We start from the raw sequence: 10,725 nt of genomic DNA, 5'->3' as shown, positions 1-10,725 counted from the left end.
ACTGTCATGGCGTCCAGCCGCTGTTCGGTCGCAGCGATGCTCCGCAACAAACTCCGCTCCTTCCTCTGCTGTTTGTTCGTTTTTGCGCAGTTCACGTCGCCGCCGGTTCGGGCCAAAGCGGACGGCCTGAGGGAGGTGACCGACGGCAGCTGGGAGGAGATCCTGAGCGGGGAGTGGATGATTGAGTTGTGAGTGTCATCACCATGCTAACAGCTAGGCAGCTAGCTAGCTTGCCAGTTAGCTTGTCAGTTAGCGGTTGTTAGCTCGTGTATAACTAACATCTCCGCGGGGGGTTAACTCCCTTGTGCGATCAGCCTGAAGCCAAATGTCCAGTTGTTGTGTTTTTATAATTATTACATCTGCCTCTTGTTGTGTTACTCCTGACAAATGAGTTGTGTATGCTAGCAGCTGCCACCCTTTAGCCGGTAGATGCTAACAACGAGCTCATCACGGTCGTGCTCACTAAACACTTTTAAATTGACTATACTCCATTTAGTAGTTTATTCGAAGTTTTCTACGTTGAATTAAAAGAAACCCTCTTTCTCTCTCCGCCTCCCCCCCAGCTACGCCCCGTGGTGTCCGGCCTGTCAGCAGCTGCAGCCGGTGTGGATGGAGTTTGCAGCCTGGGGCGAGGACATGGGGGTCAACATCGCCAAGGTGGACGTGACAGAGCAACCTGGTATGTCCCCCCCTCCCCCCAACTAGTGGTCACTCATTCACTAGTTCATGTGATAAACGTCAAACTAAACATTTCAACCCCTTGTTCTGTTAAACAGCAGAACAAGTAGAGAAACCCAAAGCGGAGGAGTCAAATGTCTGATGTTGTTGTTGTTATTGACGAGTCACATTTCAAACTGACTTACTTTAAAGGGATAGTTCAGTGTTAAATGAAACTTCACTCATTATCTCCTCACCACTACGCTGATGAAGGAGGTGGGTGAAGTGTTTGAGTCCACTAAACACTTCTGGAGTTTCAGGGGTAAACGATTATTATAATATGATATGACATTACAACACTGAAAAGAAGCTTCAACAAGGGGGATTCATAATAAGGCAACTTTATTTTCATGTATTGCGTATGATTGTATTATTCCAGTGTCTAGCCAGTTTGTCGTCGGAGGTGAATTCAGTTGTCTGCCAAATCAAGTTGTGAGTCAGAAATGCTGCTTCCTGCTCACTCACTCTTCACACTTCCTTCCTGTGTAAGGTCTGAGCGGGCGATTCATCATCACCTCCCTTCCTACTATTTACCAGTGAGTTCTGAGTTATTTTGTTTTACTTATGCTTCCTCTTCCGTGTGGCTGCTTGTGGTGTTTGAAATGCTGCTGTGAGAAGTTTTGAAAGAACCACATCTTCTGCTTTTTACTTAGTTTATAATCTGAGCTACAAACTTTAATTCATTTGTCAAACAAGAGAAAATGAATCTGCAAATGTTTCTGGTTCTTAATTAATCCTTTGTTTTTTGAACATAAAGAAAAATCTGTCCTCTTACTGGAGCCTCTTGTGTAAACTTGCTGCATATCCTGGTTTTAAATTGAGTGTGTCCATCACAGAGATGTTTCCAAAGAAAACATGACTCATTGTGTGTGTCTGTGTGTGTGTGTGTCTCAGCTGTAAGGACGGTGTCTTCCGGAAGTACCAGGGCGCTCGCACTAAAGACGACTTCCTGAGCTTCGTCGATGAACAGAAATGGAAAGCAGTGGAGCCGATCTCCTCTTGGTTTGGGCCATCCTCATTCTTGTGAGTTTATCCGATTCTTTACATATTCAGGTCGAGACCGTACAAAGTTATAAACCCCTCAGTTTTCACAAGGTGCAAACATTTCATGACCTCATCTACTTCTGTAAACTGTGGGGATGCATAATCCCAGGCAAGTGCTTGTGGTATGTTGTTAACATGGTGTCAACACTGCAAGAAAGTTTTAGTAGTTTTTGTTTGATGTCAACCACAGTCCCTCAGCTTCAGATCTGTAGAGCATGTTCTCATGTAACCATCAGTTACTGTTGTTCCTGTTTACTGTGAAGTAACAGAAGAACCTGGCTGCCCTGTTGTCTCTATTTTTAGTGTCTCTCTGCTGCTTTAAAGCCAAAACCACAAACAAGACCTTCTTCTTCTTCTTCTTCACTGTGTTTGTGTTCAGGCTTCATCTTGATAATAACGTTTGTTGTGATGTTACTGTTTTTCTTGATGTTACAGACAAACCTCTGTTAATTTACACGCTGGTTTTCTGTTGTTGTTTCTCCTTCTTCTGACAGAATGAATTCAATGTCTGCTTTGTTCAAGCTCTCCATGTTCATCCGGGTAAGTGAGGATTTCACATAGTAAACTATTTACACCGTTTCACACAGTCAAATGAAGGGAGAATGTGCGGTCCAGTGTAGCTGGGTTCCAAAACTTACTTCAAGTACAAAGAATACTGGGTGATACCAAAAACATCATATATACAGTTAAACAGGATTCAACACTGATACAATAGACAAAGAAAAGGTGTAACTGTAGCTCAGGTATAGAACAGATGATACTTATTGTGGGACAGAGAAACTTACAGAAAACACATCAATGATTGTTGAAGTTACTTATTTCCAGTGTCTGGTGTTAAGTTGAGTTCTTGAATAACATGTCACTAACAGTGTGACTCACTGATGTGATTCAGAACCAAGTTGCACAATTGTTGCTCCTCAAATCAATTATTTATTGGTTTTGTAATTTTGATTGTTTTAAATGAAAAGATAGAACAATAAACTCTTTGAAGATGTGTCAGTGAGGCGCCTGATGACTCGTCTGGTTAACGTGCTTCTGAAACTGGTCTGTCACATTTGTTCCATTAAAAGTGTTTGTGTTTTCCAGCGTTGTCATAATTACCTGACGGACCAGCTGGGGATTCCTGTGTGGGGATCGTATGTGATCTTTGGTTTGGCCACTCTGTTCTCTGGGCTCGCTCTCGGCCTGGTGAGTGGTTCCTCTTCCTCGGATCAGTTTCATTTAGCAGAGAAACAGAATTGAAACTCTGTACACGGACATTAACGGGTGTTGTTGTCTTTTCAGCTGCTGGTGTTCATTGCAGATTTTGCTTTCCCCTCTCGACGATTCTCTTCGACTAATTATTACCAGAGTGAGTTTTATATGAGAATTCACTGATCCAGTCCTGGCTTATATTTATATTGAGAAAATGAAACCATTCATTGTGGTCGGTTTGTAACTGATTCATTTACTGTCACTGATTGTTATCTTGATTGTGACTCTGCAGAGAAACAGTCCTTGGAGCAGGCGAGGTTACTCCACCAGCAGGAGGACGAACACGAGGCCGACGGGGAGGAAGACGACGACGAAGACGACGAGGAGGAGGACGGGGACCAGGATGAGGTCTGGAGGAGAAGAAGAGGGTCCCCTGAGGGCCGCCCGGAACCCAGGGGACAGGGTTTGCCTGACGAAGCTCTGAGGAAGAGGGTGGTGTGCAGCCGTGAGGAAGAGGATGACGAGGACACTTAGAGCAACAGTGTGGAGCTTCACATTGACCCGTACTCGTTTTGAGAAGAGCGCCTCAGAGCTGGAGGAGCCTTGGTCCTGAGCAACAGTGTTTACAGCAGGGAGCCCCAAACCTCCCCCTTAACCTTCCTCTTCTCCTCCTCCTCCTCCGAAACCCCTCGCTTCTTTTCTCCTCCTTCCCTCGTCTCGAACGGGAGCGCTGCAGACTCTCGCCACCGCCCTCTCTGCCTGATCAGCCGGCTCCGCCTGGAAGAAGCTGAAGAAACACTCCTGACACCTGTTTTCACTTCAGCGATCAAACGGCCTGGCTGAGGTTTGCATTGACGTGCAGTGGAGCTGGAATTTGCAGGGTCGTTTATGCTATGCATTGTTTTGTTTTTTAAGATTTGTGTGTTATTACCTGTTTTTCTCTGAATTATTATTATTATTATTATTATTATACCAGGCTTGCGTTTCAGAATTTTGTTGTTGAATTGTTACGCTTCTGCTCAAGTGTACATGTTGTCATGTTCTGTAGTGTTTATTTTACAAACCATGACAACTCAACCCGACGTTACAGTGTTCACACAAAGTTTCACATTCAGAAATTGGAGCTAAACGGAAGCGCCGAGGTTTCATGTGACCGCAGACGCACATTGTTTTCGTTAAGTGGTGAATTCACAATAAAAGCCACCATGTTGAATGCTTTCAGTTCAGACCAGTAGGATGTGTTTGGTTTGTATGTTCAGTAACTTAACTGCTCTGATTCAGCTGAAGTTATAATCAATCACACAGTCTGATAAAAGACAATGCTGTCACATGATGCAGGTGATCAACATTGATCAGTCTGTAAACTAGAAGGACACGTGGAGAACACGTACTGCTGCCAAGGCCTGTTCAGATATATCAATCCTCTTTTTCACAATCTCCACAAAATGTAGAAAAACGCTTCCACACACAATGTCAAAGAAAGTGAGAAGAAAAATTCAGTAAATCCTCCTTCAGGTCGACTCTGACCCGTGGAATCCTCCTTGAATCTTTATGTGGTTTGGACAAATGTTCTGATAAACATCTGTTTTCCTCAGTTTGTACAAAGAGTGAATCCTGTCTGATTTATCCCTTTTTTAAATCATCTGAGCTTTTCTCAGCGATCGCACCAAACACAGACTGAGACAGATTCACTGTCAGCTGCAGAAAACAAGTCCACCTTAAGAACTAACTGTTTTGATAGAAGAAGCTATGATACCTGAGGTAAATACAGACCATTTGGAATATACTAACATTATATTCACTCCAAGTACAGGAAAACACCTGGTGACTGTTTTGTAGATTCTGTTTGTCCCCATGATGTCTCATAATATCAACCTCCTGAGGTTTGATCTAACAATTCAAGGAAGTTTACTGAACTGACTGAGATGAGCTGTCGGCCTGTCACAGGGTCGTCAGCTCAGTGTGTGCATGTGGTCATATAATTAAAGAACCTGGCCTCCTTGTATGAATCCGTCCCGATGCTGCTGTGGTGCGGAACACAAAGAGAACCTTATTTTTATTAAACCACTTTAAATGACTTATTTAGTCTAAAAGGTCAAATTAACTTGAATATTAAAAATCTAACCATTATCACTCCGATTCTCAGTGTGTATCCTCTTCAGCAGCAGGGGCAGTATGTGGGTGTGTGTGTGTGAGAGATCAGTGGTTTTAATACAGATTTCACTTTATTTAGATTGGAATGTTTTTTAATTCTGAAAATAATCTAATTAATCTTTTTGTTGAGGGTTAAAACAGAGTATTATTGTGTTGTTTTTTTTACCTGATCCCTATTTACAGCTTGTAGCGTTCACATTTTACTCTGAGCTCCTTATTGTTTTGAACTTTTCTTTGAATAAAGGATTAACTCATGACGTTTGTGTTGTTTACAATAACTGAACTGACACAAACACTATTTATGTTTCATCATTGATGCACAAGGGAAATGAAACAGCTGGAATGAATTTAAATGGCTCCAGGAACATTGTGGAAAACAAGCAAGGATCAAATATTTGGAGAAGATGAAGGTTAATACTGGTACATGGTGTAGCAGCAGTGGGAGAAGTATTCACATCAGGTACTCAATAACCTGTGGAACAATACAAGTACTGCATTCAGAATCTTACTTTAGGAAAAGTGCAAATCAGCAGAATGAAGCAGCTCCAGAGAATTCATGTCTCACATGTTTGAAATGATCTGAATCACTGGATTAGACTTCAGCAATATTCTTGTTTGCTGTATAACAACTTAACTTAATAAAGTAATGAATAACAATACTGTAAAATACATCTAGTGGAAGTGAATTGTAAGTACTTCAAACTTGTACCTGTATGTGTACTGTGCAGGAGATCATGGAGTAAATGTACAAGTTATATTCCACCTCTGCACATGGAGCATGTTTACAGTGTTTACATTGTTCTGTTTATTGTGTCACATCCTGCAGACAAAGATCTTTTATCTGGATTACATCTTTTCTCATTAACGTCTTGAACGTTTCACATATTCTTCACGTGTCATACTGAGAAACTTTGCACTTTCCTCAATAAAACTGCAGAGCTTGACCATTTGAATAAGATATCGCAGGCTACTTATTTATCCAAATTTATCCTTATTTATTATTTCAAGCTTTTTGCAGGATTTTCTTTATCATTTTGTGCCAAATATGTGAAAACCTGCTCGGCACATTTTGGATTCAGACTCAAAAAATCACTTCTCTTCTCCTGTTCTTCACACTCAGTATTTATCTTTATCTAAGTCGTTAAATTGGTTGAATAAGGTGTAAAAGGTCAAGTTTGATTATTTAGAATTTGTAAGAATAATAAATCATGAGAAAATACATTGTTAAAACTACAGGATGATGTCCTCAGTTGAACTTCCTGCCAGCAGAGGTCCCTGTTGCCCTCATGTTGTTGAGTGCTCAGCCTCTGGGTGTAAACAGCAGACTGGTGTAGGTCACGTGTTGCTTCTCCTCCACCTCAGTGTCACAGCCTCTATGACACTCGAGGTGATTTATCTACCGTGTCCCTCTCACTATCTGCTGTGACAAATGTGAGGTCACATCTCCCATGATCCTCTCTGGAGCTTCTTCATCTCTTCCTCCCCCCCTGGATTAAGAGGGGAGTGGGACTCTGCAGCAGATCTGTAATCAGTGCAGCTCCTGAGTCCAGAGGGATTAACCTCTGTGAGGAGGAGCAGAAGAAGAGGTTGGGGGCTGGAGAGGGATTCCCCTGCTTGCACCAGGCCGCTCTGATGTTTCACTGCATGGAGGCCGTGCAGTGTGCCGTGCACGTGGAAGAACACTGAGCTGATTGCCTGATACAAGCTGCGTGCACACTCAACTGATGCCGCCTCACTGGATTTGATTTATCGGGCACACACAACACACACACACACACACACACACACACACACACACACACACACACACACACACACACACAAACACACACACACACGGCTGTTTTATTGTTGTGCAGAGGGAAATGAAGGCAGATGCATCGCTGCTGGTTCAGTGGTTGGTTCATTGAGCTCGCTCTGGTCCACTTGGCTTCCTGTGGTCCATGTTCTCACCTTAACAGGAAAGTTCTGCAGGAAAGAAAAGACTCTGGATCACAGAGCGATGACACAATTCATTCGTAAAGTCATTCGATTGATGATGTCTTAGTTGTGTGGACGCTTCCCTACTTGCTTCAGACTGAAATGTCTCATGAAGTTTTCCCAGGTGATGAATCTGATCCTCTCACTCTTCACATGTGGTTCAGGGTAAGAACCTTGATGAGGTTCAAGCTCTCCAGAGGATGAATTCTGGTGATCTTCTGGTTTCTTACTCTAGCGCCATCAGCAGGTCAAAGTCAGGTCTTTCTCTTCTTTTGGTTAAGTACCAAGCAGAGGCTGGATGGACGACATGACAGCTCCTTAAAGGTGAAGCCAAAAACTCTGGATTGCCCCCTGGTGGCTGGCTGCAGTATAGGTAATAAACCCTGCCTCCTCCATATTAGTGGATGGGACATAAAATACATTATTACAGAAGAAGGTTCATCAACTGGACCTAAATACTGTGGCTCCATTCTCCAAATCACGTCATCGGTGTCAGATGGGGAAAGTGAAGACGAGTCATCCATCTTTATTTACAGTCTATGGTTCCAAGTGCATTGGCTCAGTCGTCATTCAGTACATGATTCAATCTCAGGACATATACAGTATTATCCATAAACCAATTATGACTCATTATCTACATTTATATGTGGAATGTTATCAACTTGCCAAACACATGATTTCTAAAATAAAAGTGGAAGGAAAATGAAACAACATGGCAGGTTATGAGAGTCGTATTATAAACATCTATTCCTCCTCTTTGGTCTCCTCCACCTGGTGGAGCCTGAGGTGACTGCTTAGATAACTGAAAAGATACTCAAGTACAAGTACCTCAAAGTAATAAATTACTTTCGTACATATACTCAGCAGTGTGTACTCAGTTTAACCCCCAGAGGCTTCTGTTTATCTGCAGACGTGATGAGACGATGTCCACGACTGCAACCTGAGTCACTCTCTCCACCTCAGTGGCGAGCAGCCGACCACAAACACAAACAGAAACTGTCCGGCTCCGGTTTCTCACACTCCTCACTTCTCCATCCGATTCTTCTAATCATCACCGTCAATCAGTTCAGCTTGTGATAACAGGAACTTAAACCAGAACAGGAACTTAAACCAACTAAATGATGAATTTACAGGAGCCTGTATAAAGTTTCCAAAAGAGAATCGTTTTCTGAAATGAGAGGGGGGGGTGACTCTTCAGTATGCAGGAGGAGGCAGAAGCATTTTTTGGACTCAGCTCTCTCTTTTTTTTTCAATTTAAATCCCCGGGCCAGTGGCCAGGACGGCTTTTGCTCAAACCACAAAAATCCCTGAGAAAAGCGAGGCAGTGTTATATGATCCCGCTCCCTCGCCGGGCCGCTGGACGCCAGCGAGGTGCGAGTGTGAGCGTTCAACAAGGCAGCACTTGTTCTCCGAGCCGCTGCGTCCCCCTCAGCGCCCTCTGTGTGGTTAGACCATTAAAACCCATGAAGGAGATGAAGAGATGGAGACTCGTCTGTTTGGGCTTGTGATAATGATTTATTCATCAATCTGAAATGCTGCGGAGGATAATCACACAGAGACAAAGAGGCGGCTATTGTTTTGGTTCTTTCCGCCTTTTTTGTGAAATGTAGCTGCTCACATCACAATGTGCTGCATGTGCTCGGCTACAGGGACAACAACAGCCACTGTGTGAAGTTTGAAACCATAAAGAGATCATCGAATGTTCTGTTTACAGCAGCTTTGAAAGTTTAAGTGAAGGTTTTAACAGCAGAGAAGCTTTTGTACACTGGAAACAAGAGCTGAGTTCTAACACTGTGAGATATCATAAACTCTGCTTTAAACAAACATCGATTAAAGTTAAGATGTGAGATTAAATACATTGTTTTGTCATAACAAGATAAAGGTTGTTTTGGACTCACCGTGACAAGTTTACTTAATTTTTCTGAGTTTTTTTTATTTTTTAAAGTAAAAATGACAGATTTGTATTTACAGTGTACATAAAAAAAGAGAAAAAATCTACCATATTATTTTTTTCAATGCATCACATTCAAAATAAATATTAGATGATGTATTAGAGTGGTTGTGGCTCCGGAGGTAGAGCGGTTCGTCCTTTAACCACAAGGTCGGTGGTTCAATCCCCTGCTCCTTAGTAGAAAGAATTAATGGATGAATGTGCCCTGTACTGTAAAGTCTATTTTCTTAAACAACACCAAGCTTCATTTTTTTGTTTCCAAACCTGAATTTTCTAAATACTTTATATGATTTTCCTTCCTATTCTTTAAGAATCTTCAACTTCACATAAATCCAGAATAAACTAATTTGCTGCCCTTGAACCCTTCATGTAGCCTCACCTTTCTCTCCCCCTCACCCGTCTGACTCGTTCGCCCGGTCGTCACACAGACTCCTCTGTGTTCCAGCCCACTTGTGTCCATTGTACCGTTTTACATTAATCACATATACTCAACAGTTTAGTGACTAATTGTTTCTCCACTGTGCTTTCAGTCAACCAAAATTATTTTTTCTGCCCTCTGCCCATATTCACATCTGTGAGCCATGTGTCACTTCCTCTCAGGGCCGATAATTACATGGGGGCTCATCCACAAGGGAGAGAAATGAAACTCAAAGGTTTGTTGTTGTGTCTGCCTCAGGTATATTTTTGGGAAACCATCGCAGTCGCGCCAGAGAGAAAGCAACCGCCCGATTTTCTTTTTTTCACTTTGTGCAGGAAACTAAAATAGCTGCTCAAGCTTCCTGCATTATAAACACACACATAGAATAAACCCTGGCTGGGTTGGCAGTGTTCAGGAGGGTCCAGGAGGGAGAAGAAGAAAATATACACAAGGGTCCATTTTACTAAACAATATATATATAATTGACCCTCAGCCTTTTGATTTATATCAGCAGAAAAAACTCGATTAAACTGACCTAAGGATTTTCCTCTAGAGACCAGCTTTATATAGAAACATTTATAAATACATAAAAGATATATGTATGAACCTATGAAACAGAGCTGCAGATTAATGTTGTTGCTCGTTTTCACTTCACAGCAGTTAGGGAGAAACTTTAGTTTTCCTTCTGAGTTTCCACCAAGCAACTTTAAAGCAGCACTAAGAGTTGGAATGAACGAGGAAACATAAACAAAACCAAGCAAACACATTCTTTACCGCTAGAGATAATTTAAACTTGTAAAACTTTATGCAAAAGCTATAAATGTCCAGGTTTAATGTTCATGTTTATCCAAGTGCCAGGTGCTGATTCACTCCTTGAAGTGTGTTGTACTTTGCCTCAGTGTTAACGATAAGAGTCTCTGCTCAGAAGGAGCTGAATGTTTAATCAAATCGCCCCAAAACAACTTTTGGAGCGGGTCACCTGATATGAAACTCACATCTGCTCCTCTTGGATCATCTCAAAGTCCCCGAGCTGACTCACGGAAACATCATCACGTATCAGCAGGATGAGCCGAATGTCTGGCTGGGAGTTTGGGAGTGGGGGGGGGGTGTTTGGACGTCCAAATTCCTTTCTCACACGTCTGTGTGGAGAGAAAATGTTTTTGTGCATCTTAACTCTCTTCACGGGAGATGGACCAAAGGAAAAGGGAAGAGAGGGATATTAAATTGTTGTCAAGACATAAAAAGTGCAGTAAAATGTTCCCTGTGA

At 42.3% G+C, this 10,725-nt stretch overlaps 1 protein-coding gene across 1 annotated transcript; it reads left to right on the top strand.

The window, feature by feature from the left end:
• On the top strand, positions 1 to 5,366 carry tmx1 (thioredoxin-related transmembrane protein 1). Its single transcript, XM_053433758.1, has 8 exons — positions 1 to 188; positions 564 to 679; positions 1,208 to 1,253; positions 1,612 to 1,740; positions 2,256 to 2,301; positions 2,848 to 2,949; positions 3,046 to 3,112; positions 3,248 to 5,366. Exons 1-8 carry the CDS (start codon positions 7 to 9, stop codon positions 3,487 to 3,489), a joined length of 930 nt encoding a protein of 309 aa, XP_053289733.1. The 5' UTR covers positions 1 to 6; the 3' UTR covers positions 3,490 to 5,366.
• The last annotated feature ends 5,359 nt before the right edge of the window (positions 5,367 to 10,725 follow it).

The sequence above is a fragment of the Pleuronectes platessa genome, chromosome 11 (assembly GCF_947347685.1).
Source record: "Pleuronectes platessa chromosome 11, fPlePla1.1, whole genome shotgun sequence".
Taxonomy (NCBI): Eukaryota; Metazoa; Chordata; class Actinopteri; order Pleuronectiformes; family Pleuronectidae; genus Pleuronectes; species Pleuronectes platessa.
Note: the sequence above shows the minus strand (reverse complement) of the source record. Positions and strands in the feature narration are given on the sequence as shown.

Excerpts from the sequence above, each read along its gene's own strand:
- tmx1 (XM_053433758.1), top strand. The coding sequence starts at position 7 with ATGGCGTCCAGCCGCTGTTCGGTCGCAGCGATGCTCCGCAACAAACTC. Across the intron at positions 2,302-2,847 it reads AGCTCTCCATGTTCATCCGG|CGTTGTCATAATTACCTGAC; the intron begins GTAAGTGAGGAT and ends TGTGTTTTCCAG. Across the intron at positions 2,950-3,045 it reads CTGGGCTCGCTCTCGGCCTG|CTGCTGGTGTTCATTGCAGA; the intron begins GTGAGTGGTTCC and ends TTGTCTTTTCAG.